General features: G+C 40.2%; 1 protein-coding gene and 1 pseudogene across 3 annotated transcripts in view; both read right to left on the reverse strand.

The window, feature by feature from the left end:
* Positions 1-1,243: 1,243 nt before the first annotated feature.
* On the reverse strand, positions 1,244-1,925 carry LOC148100233 (uncharacterized; annotated as a pseudogene).
* Positions 1,926-9,142: 7,217 nt separating this feature from the next.
* The window catches only part of mlxip (MLX interacting protein), a 34,684-nt gene continuing 23,594 nt past the window's right edge, over positions 9,143-20,232 (reverse strand). For all 3 annotated transcript variants that reach the window (XM_006789703.3, XM_035907312.2, XM_006789702.3), the window contains exons 15-17: positions 13,872-13,995; positions 11,947-12,076; positions 9,143-9,994 (exon numbers count right to left, since the gene is read on the reverse strand). In XM_006789703.3, coding sequence (XP_006789766.2) covers positions 9,888-9,994; positions 11,947-12,076; positions 13,872-13,995 — 361 coding nt within the window. In that variant the 3' untranslated portion in view covers positions 9,143-9,887. The remainder of the gene's footprint in view (positions 9,995-11,946; positions 12,077-13,871; positions 13,996-20,232) is intronic.

Raw genomic sequence — 20,232 nt, forward strand, 5'->3', positions numbered from 1 at the left:
CATTTTGTAATCCTTTTGTGATCCATGGGCACGCTGCATATTTTTGTTTTTTTACTATATTTCTTTACTGGGCAACAGCTATCATATAACAGTTTAAATTTTCCTTAAAAAAATCTCATAAGCTTTATCAATATTTTTTCCTTATACAGCATCTCCCATTCTTGCTTAAGTAAATCACTTTTAAATGCATTTATGGACTCCTCTGTTCTCACTCGTTTGTATTTTGTTGTATTTTCCTGTTTGACCTTCCTGTAATTGCTGTTATACACTACAAAAACAGGTAGATGATCACTGATGTCATTAATTAGGAGACCACTTATAGATCTGTTTTCTATTTCATTAGTAAATATATTGTCTATTAAGGTTGCCGACTGTGCTGTAATCCTGCTGGGTTTAGTAATCACTGGACAGAGTCCCATGCTATACATTGTATTAATAAACTCATCTGTCATACTATGTTTGTTTGGATTTAATAGGTCTATGTTGAAATCCCCACAAATGAACATAACTTTTTGATTTGTCCTAATAAATGTTTTATCTACCCACTCCTTAAATATTTCAATATTAGAACCTGGTGTTCTATATATACAATTTACAATGACATTTTTCTTTTTTTCCATACTAATTTCTATTGTTACACACTCTAATATGTTATCCACCACCACCGTCATTTTTTCCACCACCCTGTATTTTAAATTTTTGTCCACAAACAAAGCCACACCCCCACCATTCTTATTCTTTCTGTTCATAAAATTTAATTCATATCCGTCTATTTCAAAGTCCACTCCTTTCTCCATATTAATCCACGTCTCAGATACTGCAATCACACTGAATGGATGTGCAAATTTGCTTAAATATTCTCTTATTTTGTGAAAATTGGCATATAAACTTCTACTATTAAAGTGGATTATGGACATTTTGCAGTCAGCCTTGACAGTTTTATTGAATTGTTCTTCAGTATAATAGCAGCAGGTGTTTCTGATGTTAAAAAAGTTCAATTCTGGATCAATGTCCTGCTCTGTGAAGTGTGTATTGTATTCCGTGTTTTGTGGCGAATTTAACTCCAGATTCTCATGATTAGCAATCCTCTGTGATAGCAGTGTATAATTCCCAGATGTTAAATTAGTTGATTGTTCCATGATTTAATATGTTGTGCTTTAGCTTCCGTTGTTATCTTATTTTACCTGCTTTGATGAATGTTGATTGTTTGTTCAGCTCCTTGCATTTGTAGTTATGTGACATGCTAATATTTTTCCAGATCCTGGATGCGTTTTGGCTTCCTCCGGTGTGCCGTTGAGTTTAATAAATATTTTACAGTTTGCAGTCCATGTATTTTGAATTTTACCCAGTTTCTTTAGGTGTCGTGCTTCCTTAGCCATGTCAGCGTTGTATTTAGTTAGATGGTCATTCATGTAGACGTTCAATCCCTTTAGTTTTCTCCCCTGCTTCAGCAGTGCATTCTTGTGTTTCCTGTTTACAAATCTTATGATGACAGCTGGTTTATCACTAGCGTTTCTCCTGGGCAAAGGGTGGCATGCCTCGATGTTATTACAGTCCAGGTCGATCCCTTTTGACTGCAAGAAACCAGCTACCTGTTGCTCTGCAGAGCTAACATCCAGTTCTCCATGCTCCTCTTTGCTGTCAGCAGTCACAGCCCGAGCATATGACCGGGGTTTTATGTGTAGCCCTGTGATGATCACATCGTTCATTCTGGTGTATTGCTCCAGGTCCGCGACCCTGCTCTCCAGATAGACAATCCGTGTCTCCTTCTCTGCATTCTGATTGCGAAGCGACTTTATCTCCTCGACAATGTCCAGGATATATTTCTGCTGTAGCTTGATAGCTGATGTTTCTTCAGTTAAAAAGTCCAGTGACTTTTTGATGTCCTCAATTTCCTCAGCGGTCGGCGTTCTCTTAGGCCCCATTTAGTTTGCTGTCTCGCTCGACACTTGAGAGATATGAGAAATCCCCAATGTTCTAATTTATTTAAAATATTTATTGAAATCTGATATCCTGGTTGTATTTATTTATTAATAACCAAATTATTTTTATTAAAGATAAAGGGAAAAGAACTCCAAGTTTTCATTTTTGTTGTATTTATTGTGATTCTGAATACTCTACATCAACCAGAAACAGCAAACAAATGTTGGATAAAAACTTTGCTTCATATTTCTTTAAAAAAAACCCACGCACATTCTTGTGACTTGAAATTTTTAAAACCAATTGAAATTTAAATACAAGTTATAACGCACATTGATCCAAATACTGTCCCCTGTGACACCCCAAAGCACTTTAATGATGGTAGTCCTGACATCTTGATCTTCATCTGATCTATGCCGGGCAGGCGGTTGTTGCAAGTTTAGTGTAGCGGAGCACCAAAGTCTGTGGAGGAGCGGCATGTCCCTTTCCATATATATATATATAAAAAATTACATGCATGAGCTTTAATTTGTTTTTTTTGTTTTGCTATGTGTCTTTTTTGAGTTTATTGCATAAAATATATTTTGTAATTGTTTTGTTTTTTTCTAACAGGGAAAAAAAAATCACACTGATGATGTAAAAGTCTCAAAAGGTCATGCATCAGCTTGGATACATGAGCCGTTAAGGTCAAAGATTAAGGTCAAACCTTTTTCGTGCACGTAACAACTTTTGCCAACTTGTGTCTGGCAAAGGCATAAGCAAAAAAAATTTGGGGTGGTGGTCCCTGACCCACCCTTCAGGCTCATGACTCACATCAGCAAAGGCAAGCTCAATCTTCACAAATATACAATCAAATCCAGGTCACCTAAATAATCTCAGTGTTATTAGCATAGCTATGAAGTCCTGCCAAGCTTAGCCTCAGCTAAGTTTGAGCTCCCTCCTATCCTTGCTCCAGTAACAGTCCTGGGCCTAAAGCTCATATAGTATCACCTGCATACCTCAAACCTCAATAAAGGTGACCACTTGAACCAGTGAGCAACATTTGCAGCACTCTTTTCTTTCTAACCCTGAATCCTCCAAACAGAACATTTCACCTTAGTCTCCGAGAGGCCCCAGTGCACACAAGTCTTACCATCTTAAAATCCTTAAGACTTCCTTAAATCTGTTCCTTTCACCCCCATATCCCCACCTGGCCCTTAAATTAGGCATCTAAGGTCTACCAAGATATACTAATATCCTCATCATATTTTGTGTCTCAGGTCTGGGCAATGATCGCTGCTCTTAAACCTGTAAAAGGCTAGATTAAACTTTCTGCTTATTTTTCAGTGCCACCCATGTTTTACAGAGGCTAGGAACTCTGCATCTAAATCTTAGGTAGGCAGAGAGCAAGCACTACAAGTTAGCCAAAGGACAGAGACTGGAGCAATAATGAATAAAAAATAAATACATTTTAAATTGTTTATTAAAAATGTATTTATTACAGGAACAAACTATAGAAGGCTTCCACTTAGGTGGGGTCAGGATCTCGTCTCTGCTTTTCGCAGATGATGTGGTTCTGTTGGCTTCATCAGGTGGTGCCCTACAGCTTGCAGTGAAGCGGTTCATGGCCGTGTGTGAAAATGTGGTCATGAGAATTAGCACCTCCAAGTCTGAGGCCACGGTCCTCAGCAGGAAAAGGGTGGACTGCCCACTCCGGGACGAGTTACTGCCCCAAGTGGAGGAGTTTAAGTATCTCAGGGTCTTGTTCACGAGTGAGGGGAGCAAGAGCACAGTAGACGTATTGGTGCTGTGGCTGCAGTGATGTGGACACTGTACCAGTCTGCCGTAGTACCTAGAGAGAGCTGACCGTGAAAAAGCTCTCAATTTACCAGTCGATCTATGTCACCACCCTCACCTATGGTCAAAAGCTGTGGGTACTGATCAAAATAATGAGATCGCTGATACAAGCGGCAGAAATGACCTTTCTCTGAAGGGTGGATGGCCTCTCCCCTATAGATAGAGTGAGGAATATAATCATTAAGAAGGGCTCAGAGCAGAGCCACTACTCCTCCACAATGAAAGGAGCCAGGTGAGGAGGTTTGGGCATATGAAAAGGATGCTGCCTGGGTGAGGTATTCAGGGCATGTCCCACCGGCAGGAGGCCCCAGGGAGACCCAGGTCACCCTGGAGAGATTATATCTCTCTGCTGGCCTGAAAACATCTTGGCGTTTCCTTGGAAAATCTAGAGGAGAAGGCTGGGAAGAGGGAAGTCTGGGCTTCTCTGCTTAGGCTGCTGCCTCTGTAACCCGGTCCTGGATAAGAAAGTGAATTGATGGATGATTAAAAATAATAAAAAATAGTTATTACACTCCTTAAGAACTGAGGGGAAATTCCATTGACAAAATACACTACACAGGTACCTGAATACAGCAAAATAAAAACAAAAGCCCAGTCCACTGAGTTACAGCAGTCCAGTCCTTGTAACTGTCCAGCAGGCTATTTCCTGATCTCTTCTCATTCTCTAACAGCAGCCAGACCCACAGGAAATGAGCTGTCCTTCTTCTGCACAGTTCCCATCTGATATCACTTCCTATCAGCTCCACAAGACTCCAGCATTTGCCCAGTGTATTGTGCAGATGTAATCAGCCTTCAGCCTGTAGTTCCAATTACAGCCACCAAGTGGGCCTAAGCCACCAGCTTCCAGCTGCAGGCTGACTTATCCAGTCATCATTACTCAGTTTGGTCAGTTAACCACTCTTTTAGTCCAGCAAACAAGTCTGGCAGCACATTAGAAATGTACACAACACACTAAAAATCTTTATATTAAGACTAAAAGATCTAAAACAACCAAAGTCAAAGTTTTATATAAATACTTTTAGAAAGCACAGGAAGTTAAATATATTAAATGAAGTTAAATATTCTTCTGCCAGACAAATAAAAAATAAGGATCAGCTTCCAATGTAATGATAGTTACTTCTATCTAAATATGATATTTTAAAAAAGTAATTTTTCTTTTTCTTCTGCCAAGAGAGAGCAGTGCAACTTAGCCAAAGGACACAGACTGGAGCACGAAGGATTAAAAATTAAATACATTTTTAATTCACCCCTCAACAATACAGGGACTAACTACACATGGCTACCACTTAGATGGTGTCAGGATCTCATCTCTGCTTTTGATATCTGATATGGTTCTGTTGGCTTCATCAGGTGGTGGCCTCCAGCTCGCTCTGGAGCAGTTCACAGCCGAGTGAGAAACGGTGTGAATGAGAATTAGCACCTCCAAGTCTGAGGCCACGGTCCTCAGCCAGAAAAGGGTGGACTGCCCACTCCGAGTCAGGGACGAGTAACTGCCCCAAGTGGAGGAGTTTAAGTATCTCAGGGTCTTGTTCACGAGCGTGGGGATGTCAAATGCTTGAACCACCTCAACTGGTTCCTTTCGATGTAGAGGAGTAGTGGCTTTACTCTGAGCTCCTGCCAGATGGCCAGACTCCTCACCCTATATATATCTATAAGGGAAGGGCTAGCCACCCTTGGGACCCAACTTATTGCTGGCTATGCAGACCAAGCTCTTGCAACAATTGTATAGGGATCGAATGGCCCGTAGCAAGGGCCAGAGACCCCATACATGCCTTCTGCAAGTCCACAAAACACATGTAGACTGGTTGGGCAAACTCACATGCACCCTTAAGTATCCTCAAGAGGTTAAAAAGTTTATCCAGTGTTCCACAACCAGGACAAAAACCGCATTGTTCCTCCTAAATCGGCTGCCTCCGAAATCCCACACTGAGACAGAGATCAGCCCCTCTCCAGGAGACTGGTTCCGGAGCCCAAACCCTGTATTGAGGTGAGCCCGACTATATCTAGCCGGTACCGCTCAACCTCACACATTAGCTCAGGCTCCTTCCCTTTGAAGCAGATGGCCTACATAAGCAGAAGACTGTACTGTGTGCCAGTCCTGTCAGCTGCGAACAAGAAACTTAGGCAGCAATTCATACAGGCTCACCAAAACTGGACAATAGAAGACTGGAAAAAACGCTGGTCTGGTGAGTCTTGAGTTGCAGGATCCAGATGGTAGGGTCAGGATTTGGTGGATTCATCCTGCTTTGTATCTGGCTGTTGGTGATGTGATGATGTGGGGATAGGTTCTTGCCACAATTTGGGCCTCTTAGTAGCAGCTGAGAATCATACGCTGGCCTTAAAGGACAATGGTAAAGGTCAAAGATAGAAAAAAATTGCATTCTAACTAACCCTGAAACAGTTTTGGCATTTTTCTAAAGAGTTACTTATTTGATTTTGCATGAGAGATCACAGGAAATAAGATCAAATGAGGGTAAAGCACAAAGGTACCCCACCTTTAATTCATGTATGTACACTTTTCTTTTTTTGTCCAGTTATTACAGATTTAATCTGTTTTGGTTGACTACCTGTTACGAGAAGTGTCTATATTTTTTGTTTTCTTTTGAAGGAATTTCTTTACAAAGGAAAGCCCCAGAAGAAAAACACTGACTCCTAAAATTCTTGCTCTGAAAGCCACACCCAAAGGAAAAGAATGATCTTTATCTGAAAAGCCTCAATAAAAGTGGTCCTTGAAAGATGGACCACAGTGTCTCATCAGAGCCCGTGGTCAACCAAAGCCTCCTGCTGTCATGAATTTCCGTGCTGGTAAGCATCCTGCAGTGAGGCTGTGTCATTTGAAAGCAGGCTGCAGCTCGACTCGAGTTTTTGGTCGACAAATTTGTTCAGTGTAATCAATCTAATTAATCTCCACTGTGTTCCCTTTCATGCTGCTGCTGCAGTCCTTATCTTCTTCTGCCCGCTGGCTGTGAAAGAAAACTGTGAGGCTGTTGGAAACAGGGCAGCCGAGCGTGCCTTGAATGCCAGCATCCGGATGATTAAGGTAAAGATACGTAGCGCGCTGGAGCACTTGGTAAGGCTTCTGATGCTTACAAAGATCATTAGTATTACATAATGAGGGAATAATTTAGACTTTATAAAAGAAACTGATGTTTTTAACTTGATTCTGTCTCTGCTGAAACTAAACTGAGCTGGTAAACTGTGTTTTAAAGAGAGGTTATAGGTAGTCCACCACTGGTTTAGTAAATTAAAGCTTTTATAGTCATATCAGGTTATTTGAGGTGCATACACTGGTATTAGGATGTTACAAGCAATACCAGTTGTAGGCTGTGCTCCCTTGATTATATGGACATGAGGAGCTGGTGACGCCACAGACCATGAGTGTATGTTGATGCATTAAAGGCATTATCAAGACTTTTGCTCTATTTTTAGCAGCTGGTTTTAAAAAAAATGTAAACATTATAACTTTACATTAGAAAACAGAGAAAGGCATAATAAACTCTTCCTGGGACTGAAAGTGATGAATTAAGAGCTGTATTTGAACTGTCTGTCAGTTTCAAATTCTCATCATCATCAGTTTCACACAAACAGCGATGAGTAGTTACTGAGTTGTATATTCATGGATTCTCCTGCAGGATGCTTTTGGACTGCTTCCCAATATCACCTGCTTCACCCTGAACATTTCAGAGCTGATCAAGCCGGAGCAGCGGCACCTTACCGCTCACCAGCTATGCTCCTTCAAGTGCCACATGGCAAAGGTGTCAAAGTTCACCCCGGAGCTGTTGTCACAGCTGCACTACATCTGCCAGATCATACGTGATGTGGTGCATCTCTGGACCGGCAATACGGTCTCCCACACATGCAGACTACCCTCCTTCAAGCAGGACTTGGACAGCTATGTGTACGCCAAGTGCTTGCTGGAGCTTGTGGACGAATGGCTCGGCAAAGCTACGTTTAGAATTCACTGATTGGTCGGCTACTAATGTTCTTTTATTGAAAATATTTAGTTAAATCTGATACCTGGTCATGGATCCTATTGAGCAAATGTTTTGTATTGAAATTAAAGTGATGAGAAGACAAAGTTTTCAGTTTTGTTGCATTTATTGTGATTCTGAATCATTTAAGGTCATCATGTTGCATGTAGACATTTGGGAAGAGAACAAAGAAACAGTCGTATCCAGCATAAGAAAATATCTTTTCTTCATAAAACCAACAATACAATACTAAATGTGGGGAGTCGAACATAAGCAGATCCAATCTGCGTCATCCTGTACATCATCCAAAACAAATCCACACAAAGAAACACAAAAGTAAAGATCACTAGAGAGAGAGAGGAAAGAAAACAGTGTAATAGAAACAGCACAGAAACATCCTCAAAAGAGGAGAAACAACTACAAAACTATTTAAAGAGAAAGCCTAGCTGCATTCAGAGGTGCATCTTCATCATCAAATAGTAGTAAATCATATCTGAACTCTATATATTTGACTTGCAACACCAAACTGTTCATTTAAGTGTTCATCACTGCACTCTCCATTTTTTGTGAACTTAGCAGCTTACAGAGGAACACAAGAGCACAACTTCCCCTATAAAAGACTCGTGCAATCCAATCATAAATAAAAAAAGAAAAGAACTGCACACACAAAAAGCTGCACATTCGTCTATTAAACATGGTGCATTGTGCTACTGTAAACTCAGTTGTTCTGCACAATAAAAGAAAGAAAAAAGAAAAGAAAAGAACTCACAACATCTGCCTGAGGAGTGCTGAACCACAAAAGAAGATAAAGAGACGAATCCGCTGGCAAAGATCACATGCAGGCACACTTTGACCTCAAGGCTGCCAGCTGCACTCACACAGTGTCTAACCCTCAAGCTCTCCACAAAGCAGAGTACTCCATAAAAACATTATGCCAGTAACACAACAGACTGAGAATACTCTTGGATATGGCTTTGGGTGTGTTTCTTTGCGCTTCCTCCAATGCATTGCTTTTTTATCTGTGTTTGCTTTGAATAAGTGTACCCGTGAGAAGGAAAGAAACAGCAGGTAAGTGAAACCTGTACCCTTACAGACAGTACGTGTTCCTACTGAGAAGGATCCTGGCTCGACTTGTTCTTAGATGATTAGCGTAGCCCTGAGTGATCAGTAAAGAACCAGAAAGACCCCTACTGCACACTGAAGATCCTGTAACACTGTAGATGCGGGAATATACAGTAGTGTATGCAAAATCTGTACTGCTAGTTCAGTTACGCGTCTTTTGGGCGCTGACAGTAATGCTGCGGCATCGTGCTGCGGCATCGTGCTGCGGCATCGTGCTGCGGCATCGTGCTGCGGCATCGTGCTGCGGCATCGTGCTGCGGCATCGTGCTGCGGCATCGTGCTGCGGCATCGTGCTGCGGCATCGTGCTGCGGCATCGTGCTGCGGCCTGCAACGTTCATCCTTGTGTTGTTTGCAGGTGAGCTCAGTAGAAATGGGCAGAGCAGGGACGGAAAAAAAACTGCTATGAACTGACAAGATAACATTCACCTGAGTAAACGAGGGACGGTGAACAGAACAGGACAGGACTGGCAATTTCCAACATATAAGTATTCAACTTTAATATATTTCAATCTCCTCAATGGGAGGTGTTTGAACCTCCAAATAAATTGTACTTCTAGCTAGATTAAAAAAAAACAATACAAAAACCCCCCAAAACATCTGATAATCTTGTGAAAGGAAAGAAATGATGTCTTTATACTGCATAAGAGAACATAAACTTCACATTCAGTATTTCCCTTTTTGAAACACAATCTTGCGACTTAACATTTTTTAAATGTAACTTAAATTTAAATACAAGTTGTTGCTCAAGACATAAAAACAACACGGGCCAGCTTCTAAAAGCTACACTAAAAGAGGAAAATCATCTGAAAGTTAAAGGTAGTCATAGTTACTTCTATTTAAATATGATTAAAAAGTCATTTTTGCACTCATTTTGTTTGGTGCACCATGCGTCTCGTTCCCAAAAGTCAAACATAGTCTCTTTTCTGGGATTTGTGGAAGACTGTGAGCTTGCTGAAAGGCTACAAGGCAAACCAGTGATATGTTATGATGGTTAAAAAAAAAGTTCAGGTGGCTTCTGGGTCACTTCCAGGAGGAATCTAAGAGTTTGTTTGTGTTACGGCCTGGATGGCTTCTTCAGGGAGCACGGATGGATCACTGAGAATGGACGTGGTAGTGCACAGCTGGCGAAGAGTACTTAGGACCACTGAAAAACAAGCCCAAATGAATTGCATTAAAACAAATGATTGATATTTGCACAAACAGATGCCCGTGTGCTTTCCATTTAGAGCCGCATGTAATTTGCTCTGATTTACTCTGAGTTTTGGTTGACTGCATGACCTGCTCAAATTCAAATCAAGCATCAGGATAAAGAAGGGGATTTTAAGTCACTTTGAATGTGGCATGGTCATTGGTGGCACACTAACTGGTGTTAATATCACAAAAAACGACGGGATTTGCCTCTAACCAACCATCTCATACAGAGAAAAAAACTATAAAATACTATAGAGAGTGAGCGGCTTGTTGATGCCAGAGGTCAGAAGAGAATGACCAGTCTGCTGTGAGCTGATTGGAAAGCAAAAGTAATTCATATAGCCACTGGTTATAGCCGATGTATGCAGCACTTTTGAAGCAGATGAACTCCAGCAGCAGAAGATCATATGTAGTGCCACTTCTGTCAGCTAACAGGAAACTGAGGCTACAGTTCACAAAGACTCTCACAAAAACTGGACAAACTGGAGAAAAATGTTGCCTGGCGTGATGTATCTTGATTTCTGCTGCAGTATTTTTTATAGTAGGGTCAGAATTTGTTACAAACAACAAGAAAACCAGCTTCATGTCCTGCCTTGTTCCAATGGATCAGTTGTGGTCTAATGATGGGGATGTTGTAGATATTTTCTTGGCACACTTTGGGCCCCTTACTACCATTTGAGCATCATTTAAACTTCTCAGCCTCCATTAGTATCGTTGCTGACCATGTCTACCTGTAGGGGATGTTTCTCATGGCATGTAGACTCTGAAATGATATATACTGGTATACACTATATACTTGTACTACAATGCTTTATATTTTAGGGAGTGGCCATGGTTAAGCAGTCGAAACATACACAAATTATTTGTGACCAGTATACTTAGTTCAGGTTTGTGACATATTGGTAGATTATAGCTTTGACAGCCCAAACTGAAGTCTGAAGTTACCATAAATTAGAGAAATTTATAACTTTGGCATTACAACTCCTTTAAAGCCATAAAAATATCAAGTAGGACTAATTGCATTTTGCTGCAAAGGTGGCATAACAACCATGATCCTGACGCTTTAACCTGACCTTGGCCATAAAGCTGTCAAAATGAGCTATAAAGATGATGGACGGAAAGTGGAAAGTTGTGTAAACTGACACATTGATCAAAGTAAGACATGAATAAATACATCTAATGTGTAACTGTTTTTAAAAAGAATGATTTCACACAAATTGGGAAAAAATTGAAGCTTAAAGTGGAAATTAAACACTTTTAAAGTCAAATTTTGGGAGCTTACATAACAAAAAGAGGAAAAGCCGTAGATGTCTCTCAATATAAAGGAGCCTCAGCCCTGACAAGTGTGGGTATGTTTGTCTTCAACTTTCATCTGTCTGTCTGCTGTTGGCACTTAAGGCGCTACGCTTGCTGTTCTGTGTGTTGTAATGCTGTCATGCTGTTCATAAGACTGTTGTGACCTCTGTGTACCCATCTTCTTAAGACTGCTTCCAACAGCATAACACGCCATGTCACAAATCTCAAAAAGTTGCCTCTGTTCATCTGGACGTAGCATTTTCAGTGGAAGAAAATGCTATGTAATAATCAGATGCACTCATTGTAATTACAACAAAGTTACTGTAATTACCCCTCAAGTGAGTTATCATATCGTTCAAAAACTGTGCTACAATGTTGAATTTCCTGTTGTGTCATGGTTGTGTGATTTCTGATTAAAAGGTAGGAATATACAGAGATCGTGAAAGATAGGGCATAGTCAAAGCTGTGCAGATGGAAGAAAGTCCCTTTGGGGCCAAAAATCATCCAAAAGTGCTGATCCACTTCTCTTGCAAACAGAGTACGTGGAATGAAGACGTAAAGGACCTTCCCCCCACTTGTATGTCAGAGCATGTCGGTTATTTTACTTACTGGGTCTGAGTGCTGGAAGCGAGCAGTGACGATCCAGCCATTGCAGCGTGGTCTGACAAAGCTCTGCTCTGCTCGCTGTTGACACCATCCCATTGAAAGAATCAAAAAGAGGCTTGATAATGATGCTGAACTGAATGTATGACAGTCAAGGAGGAACTTTAAATCTGATTACACAACTAAGACTTATCAAAATAGGCTTTAAATGTAAAAGGCCAAGAGGTATTAAAAAAATGCAGTGTGTGGTTTTGATACAGTCGAAGTCTTATTATCAACCCTACTACATTATTGACCTGGAGAGCAAAGGTAAATAAATACCTGAAGGTTTCCCTACTAGGATGCTAGGTTCTCTCTCACACACTTATATACATAATACAGGGTTAGGATATATACTGAGACTAACAAGCTGATCTACACTACAGCAGCAGTGATCAATGAGATGCTTGGCTACAAAGTTGAACATCCACAAGGAGCAGTACCCTCCATTGGAGAAGGAGAGTGGTTAGCCAACTATCAGAACTGCAGGGAGGTACTTAAGAAGTACAGCAAGCTGTCCATACCTAACACCTTGGAAACTGCCAAGCAAAGACTCACAATGTTGGCCAGCTGCTTGAAGAGGTACACCAGAGAGATAGAAGGCAGGGGAATAAAGCAGCTGTTCTCCACAGAACCAGCCAAGGTGTACTTTCAGTGGCAAGGGAACAATATGAGAACAGCACCACCAAGGTTGGAGACGGAACAATACTGGAAGAGCATATGGGTAGCAAAGCTCATTGGCTAATGAATTTAAGAGAAGACCACAGCAACCTCCCTGAACAGGGTCCAGTAACCATCACAGTGGCAGACGTCCAAGAAAGGGTCTCAAGTATGAGTCTATTTTCACTGTCCAATGTTTTTTGTTTTTTGCACCAGCACCATTTGTTACTTATTTTTCTCTCCGTTTTCTTTGTCTCGACCTTCTCCAGCACAGTCGTCTGTATCACTCCCTGTCTTTTTTCTATATTTGTCACTTTCTTTTTACTGTCTTTTCAGCTGTTGGCACTGCAGAGTCCCAGTGTGTATTCCCCAGAATGCACAGAGTTGATTGGCTAAACGATATCATGTGAGATAGCTAACTCACATCCAATTGGTCTGCGTGTTTCTTCAGCCACTGAACCACTGCTGTAAAGACCAGAAAACCTGCACCAATTAAAACAGAAGCATCCCATCAGGTTTTAAACCTGTTTTGGATATAGGTCCAGGTCCATATGGGACTGCTTTAAGGCCTGAAAAGCAGCCCGCATGCTAGTAACCTGCACTACAGCAACAGGGCTAAAACACAAGAAACTTTATCTGGGATGATTACTGCTCCTAAAAACAAACTCCCTGCTTCAAAGTCACTGGTGATAAATTAGAAGAAACCAGACAAACGCAAGGAATTTATTTTCTTTGGGTCTTTTCTTAATAATTTAAGGGGAGAGGAGGTGCAACTGTAGAATATTAAACTGAATAAATAAATACAGATTCCCCTTCACATAATACAAAGTCAATACAGATCTATAAATTCTTCTGGTCTTGTGTGAGGGGAGGCTAATTGGACTCAACAAACAAACCAATCCCTCTGCTATCTGATACAACAGTACCCATTTATTTTAGGTTATTCATATGAATACTTTTAATATTTTATGGACTGAAAACTTTGAAATTTAAAAGCTGTATGAGGCACCAGTTTTATCTAAACCCTTCTTAAGAAAATAACTTACGCGTAACTTCTCCTGTCGGAAGCCTGCTTCTGCCTCTGCTGTGTACTTCCTGCTACTTATCATTCAGATCTCAGTGAGGTGCCTCTCTTTCTAGTTTCAAGTGGGAGACACAAAAGCCTCCCTCAAAAAATAAAAACTGTTACATCATGCACTGTTTTTACAAGCAGCTAGCTTGTAGAAGGATACAATCCAGAACTTCCAGTTCTGAAGTGTGCGGTTCTTCACATATTCATTAAACTTCTCTTGCATGTGGTCGAGGCGATGTCGTCTCATCGGTACGCCCGTCACAGGAAGCTGCTCCTGACACAAGCTGAAGTGAGGAAAGATTTCAGAGTTAATACATGCACGTTTAGTACTGTACTGTGCATAAGTCTCGAGCCACTCTTTACTTCCTTACATTTTGGTCGGTGCAGCAATGTACTGAAACCTGTGCAAACATACTGTATTTTTCGGACCATAAGGCGCACCGGATTATAAGGTGCATTAAGTGAAACAAAACAGTCAGATAAATCAAATTTTACTCAACTCATTCTTCTTGCTTCCTCCACTTCTGTACCATTAATTAATTAATATTGAATTCTCTCACAGCTGCTCTATTCCCATGTCGTTGCAGTATATTAATAACTAACCTCTAGTGGTGTGTGGATCAATATTGAAATATTGATTCCTCCGATACCACTTATTTATGTTCTAGAATCGATTCTAGAACATAGAATCATAGAACATAGTAATTTGGGGTAAATTTTTAGTTTATCATTAACAGAAACACAGTGGAAAGAAACTATATCATTTGGATCGTCTAACTTGGAAGGAACTACTTCCTCTTCTGCCTTTCATGGTCATATGCGAAATACGGCTGTATAAATGTGTTGCAGCCCCTTGGCGTGCACACTCACAACAACGGCTGAGCATAAACAATGTCATGTGTGGACGTATTTTACCTTCACAAACAGCCAAGACGTGGTTTGCAATACATGTGGCAAGACGTGTTGTGGCAACACCACTAACCTCGTCAAACACCTCAGAGTAAATCATATTACAGAATATGACAAACCTATGTTGAGGTGAACTGGAGAGGAGTGGGACAAGTCCTGCTAGGGCGAGACAGACATCTCTTGCGGAGTCCTATAGTGCTGCAGGCAGGCAACGTGTTCAAATAGCGCACAACCTCAGGTTTTTTATGTCTGTATGATAATTCTGCATTATTAAGTAATAAGAACAAGTAGTCTGATGTCCTGTGATCATTATGAAGCCATAATTTAAAATATAGTGGTCCCTCGTTTATCGCAGGAGTTGCGTTCCAAAAATAACCCGTGATAGGTGAAATCCACAAAGTAGCCAACTTAATTTTTTTACAATCATTATAGATGTTTTAAGGCTGTAAAACCCCTCACTACACACTTTATACACTTTATACACAGACATGAACATTTTCAAATGTTTCTCGCTTGTTTAAACACTCTCAAAGTGTAAAACTTCATAGAAAGAAAAAAGTCCAGTATTATAGAATGAAACCATAGGCACCCGTGGTTCCCTTTGACGGTGCAACAGTTTTGTCAACATTGTTGTGTTTATTGGGGAGAAAACTTACAAACATACAGTACAGAGCTTCACAGTCACCCTGCTAGAGTTCGAAGATTTATGTAAATTTGACAAGCTGAACGCATTCTGTACTGCACAGGAAACACGGCACGAGATTGATTGACAATGGTCTACAGCCAATCAGGACGCAGAACACAATTCACTGTTTAAAAAAAAAAAAAACAAGCAAAAAAACAAAAAAACCTAAAAAAACATGCAAAGTAGCAAAAAAACAAACAAAAAAAATCTGCAAAACAGTGAGGCCGCGAAAAGTGAACCGCGTTATAGCGAGGGACCACTGTACAGCGAGGGACCACTGTACAATAAAACATCAAGTTTTTGTATAAGGTATCGGTATCAGATCAGTATCGTGGATACCACCCTGAAATTTTCTTGGTATCGGATCTGAAAGGAAAACAGTAGTATCACACATCACTACTAATCTCATATTGTGGATGAATTATCTCAGTTGTTCTACTGACTGAAGTTTGGTCCGTTTACAGCATCCTGCCATGTGATTGCATTTGTCCCTAACCATCGGGAACCCTCACTTTAGCTTTTATAGAGTGGAAAAAAGTTAGCGTTTATCCTCCAGCTTCACTGTGTTTATGTTATGCTAACGTAGCTGTGTCGCCAGCGATTACGTAGCACATCATTTAGACGGTGATGCCACAGTGTTCGTTTGACTTTGGGACCTGAAGCAGATGGAGTTTTGGACCCAGATTACTCCACGAGACTCCTGACTACGGTAGCCGTAATGCTCCGGCAATCCACTAAGCTGCATCGGCACATTCGGCAGTGTGTTTGGGATGACTGTTATGATGAAAAAGCTGTTGCTAATTAGCAGTGTTGGGTAAGTTACTTTAAAATAGTAACTTAGTTACATTACTAGTTACTTCTATCAAAAGTAACTCAGTTACTTCAAGTTACTCGTTACTTTCAAAGTAACTAGTTACTAGGGAAAGTAACTTTGGTTTTACTCAGAATTCTCTTGTTAATGTGTTGCTTCCATAACTTTGCCAGTCTTCTAGCTTGCTTACTTGCCACAAGTGCACTGTGCCACCTACCAATAGAAAGGAAAAGATAATGTGCATATTTCCACGAGAGAAATCCCACACCCGGACCATCATTGACCGCTGCCATGATTCTAGCCTACGTCACAGCATCATGTGCGCCTTTTACATCCAACACAAAAACTGCAGTCGTGGTTTCTTTTGATTGTACTCAGAACTTGGAAATTCTGCCTTCTGAATAGCAAGATGTAGGCAACACCAGACTGCAGATGAGCTGCATACAGGGCTGGACTGGGACAAAAAATCGGCTCGGGCATTTTGACTAGAGACTGGCCCACCATTATAGGAAAAATCATAAAGCCTTTGAATGAAAACAAACACTGTTGTGACAGTGATGTACACTGTTTTGATGGTATATTTGCATCAATCTATGAATCGTTTGTTCGCAAGATTCAGATAATTATTTTTTAAAAGCTAGACATTTTAAATTAGAATAAGAAAGAAAAGTATTTCTTTGTGCCCACCTTTCCCTGTTAATGCCCTACCTGGCCCCCCTGGCAAAACTTTGCTAGATCCGCACCTGCACAATTACCAGCTGTCAGCTACCTAAAAAAGGATCCTGGGGTTATCTGTCTCTCAGAAACAGTTCATAACTTCCCTTCAACTCATTCATGTCACCTAAAAGGTAAACCTGTTTCTCCATCACCTGTTCAGCTCTGATGATTCAGTAAGGACATCTCCTGGTTTCATCTTCATGTTTCCCTCTCACCAGATAACCAAACCAACATCATGACCAGCAGCTTTTTTGCAGCTGTGGCTCCAGCAAACATCAGCTGATACTAGAAATTAATATTAAATAAATTCTAACTACAGCTGATCAAGCTTAAACGTGCTGCTGTTGTTTAGCGTGACATCCGCTGGTTTCCTCTTTCTGGCGCAAAGTGGGCGATAAACAAACAAGAGAGCCGATCAGCTGATCATTGATCAGTTTTCATGATTGAAGTAGAAACGGGAGAGGGAGGGGGGAGAATGAAAGAAGAAGAGGCAGCTGTGCAGCAAAGACACAGAATAACTCCAGCTTTGTGTCTTTTTCATTGTAGCTGAATTACGGGACAAACTGTTCCTTTTCACCTCAATAAGAAACGCGTAATATTTTCTCTGGATACCAGACGGGACGGTTGGCAACTCTAATAACTTATGAACAAAATAAAGTTCAACATCTTTAACATCATAGCACCCACCCAGCTGTATAGAAACTCCGTCATGCTAGCTAGTACGCAGTACGGAAAAAGTCAGCACAACGAAAATAAACTCCACCTAAACTTGGTTTATATCTGACCCAGATAGAACCGCGGTAAAGTGAGCCGTCATTTGTGAGCCGCGGTCAAGCCAGCCGCCTCTTATCCGCCGCATAAATTTCCTTGCGCTTTTACACCAGTCTTTACGGTAGCGCCTTTTCGCTTTATATCCCGATTGAAAGCCTAGACCCGCGCACGCGCACGCGTGCGCACACATTACGATGGAACAGCCCAATACAGTCAATGCAATTATGTCAATTACAAAAATTCATTAAAAATCATCCTTAGTAGTTGAGGTCCAACTTTCAACAGATTCCTTCTCTGGGACACCTACTGTGCCTGTGTGCCAAGTTTCATCCAGATTTACTGTAGAATTCCTCAGAAATTAAAGGAAACTTATATTCAATGCAATACAGTCAATACACTACAATTATGTAAATTTCAAAAATTCATTAAAAATCATCCTTAGTAGTTGAGGTCCAACTTTCAACAGATTCCTTCTCTGGGACACCTACTGTACCTGTGTGCCAAGTTTCATCCAGATTTACTGTAGAATTCCTCAGAAATTAAAGGAAACTTATATTCAATTCAATACAGCCAATACACTACAATTATGTCAAATTTCAAAAATTCATTAAAAATCATCCTTAGTAGTTGAGGTCCAACTTTCAACACATCCCTCCTCTGGGACACCTACTGTGCCTGTGTGCCAAGTTTCATCCAGATTTACTGTAAGATTCCTCAGAAATTAAAGGAAACTTATATTCAATGCAATACAGTCAATACACTACAATTATGTAAATTTCAAAAATTCATTAAAAATCATCCTTAGTAGTTGAGGTCCAACTTTCAACACATCCCTCCTCTGGGACACCTACTGTACCTGTGTGCCAAGTTTCATCCAGATTTACTGTAGAATTCCTCAGAAATTAAAGGAAACTTATATTCAATGCAATACAGTCAATACACTACAATTATGTAAATTTCATAAATTCATTAAAAATCATCCTTAGTAGTTGAGGTCCAACTTTCAACAGATTCCTTCTCTGGGACACCTACTGTACCTGTGTGCCAAGTTTCATCCAGATTTACTGTAGAATTCCTCAGAAATTAAAGGAAACTTATATTCAATGCAATACAGTCAATACACTACAATTATGTAAATTTCAAAAATTCATTAAAAATCATCCTTAGTAGTTGAGGTCCAACTTTCAACAGATTCCTTCTCTGGGACACCTACTGTACCTGTGTGCCAAGTTTCATCCAGATTTACTGTAGAATTCCTCAGAAATTAAAGGACATGTATATTCAATGCAATACACTTACTTAAATATTGCATCATATTCAAAAATTCATTAAAAATCATCCATAATAGTTGATGTCCAACTTTCAACACCGTCTTACTCTGGGCGACCTACGGTATCTCTGGGCCAAGTTACATCTCAATTCACTGTAATCTTTATCAAAAATTGAAAGAACAATTATATGTCAATGCTGGCTGTGTGCCTTTCAAAGTGACACTAAATAACAGAACTCAGGCACATCAGGGAATAATCCAAAAGGCGGATTTATTAAACAAAAACAACATACAAAATATCCCTAACCCATACTACATAACCTAAAAAGGCCTGATTGGGTGAATGTGATATGTTGTATAGAGCACTTTGAGTAATATGGGTGAGTAAAAACGCGCTATATAAGAATCAGAATAGGTGACTGTTGTTGTGGTTTGGTGCTGTATAAATATAATATAATAGAATCGAATAGAATAATGTACTTTAGACCGGGAGATTGGCAAAATGTATAAATAGGATGGTGATTAGGGGAATTGGAGACAGCTGTATAACACAGCAGGGATACACTGGGAATAAGAAGACAATGGAAGTAAGACTCAACACAAGAAAGAGACAAGAGGCCACCAAACTAAAACACAGACTAAGACACACGAGCTTGACACAGACAAAACCGTAAACAGACATGAATACAAGACTGGCTTTAACACTAGAATGTTCCATCCACTTGTGGAATGCTTAAAAAGAACTACACTTAAAAGCAATATGGAACTGAAAACAAAAGAATACATAATGTAAACATATCATCAAATAATCCAGGACTCACAAACAATGATATGATGAACAGAACTATAAAGAACAAAACTGAGAAATGCTTGGTAAACTGACCAAGGACTATGTCATCATGTCAATTTTTTAATATCATAGTTAATGTGTCCTGATTTGTAGATAGTGCCACCTGACAATTACCAGGAAATCCAACTGGGTGACAAGCCAGAGTTGTTTGCCTACACACCCACTGACTAGAAAAAAGGTCCAGGACTCTTCAAGCTGGGATACAGGCATCAAAGACAAAGATGTAACCAGATAGAAAGTCATCAGGAAGGCATTGCCTGTTGTTGCTGCTGCTGTCAGACTTTTTAATTCATCCACTTGTGTCAGACACATATTGAACAGAAATAAACATGACTCACTGCACTCTCTCACTTTGTATGCCACAATGTTTGCTTAGACACCTGTATGCTTATATTGTTTATTATATCCCAGAAACATTAATGTTAAAACTTGTGTTCCTATGTCTATATATAAGTTTATTTTCATATCTCTATATTAATCTATTTATAGCTCCATTCCCTCACTTCAT

The sequence above is a fragment of the Neolamprologus brichardi genome, chromosome 12 (assembly GCF_056152115.1).
Source record: "Neolamprologus brichardi isolate AB-2024 chromosome 12, ASM5615211v1, whole genome shotgun sequence".
NCBI classification, from domain to species: Eukaryota; Metazoa; Chordata; class Actinopteri; order Cichliformes; family Cichlidae; genus Neolamprologus; species Neolamprologus brichardi.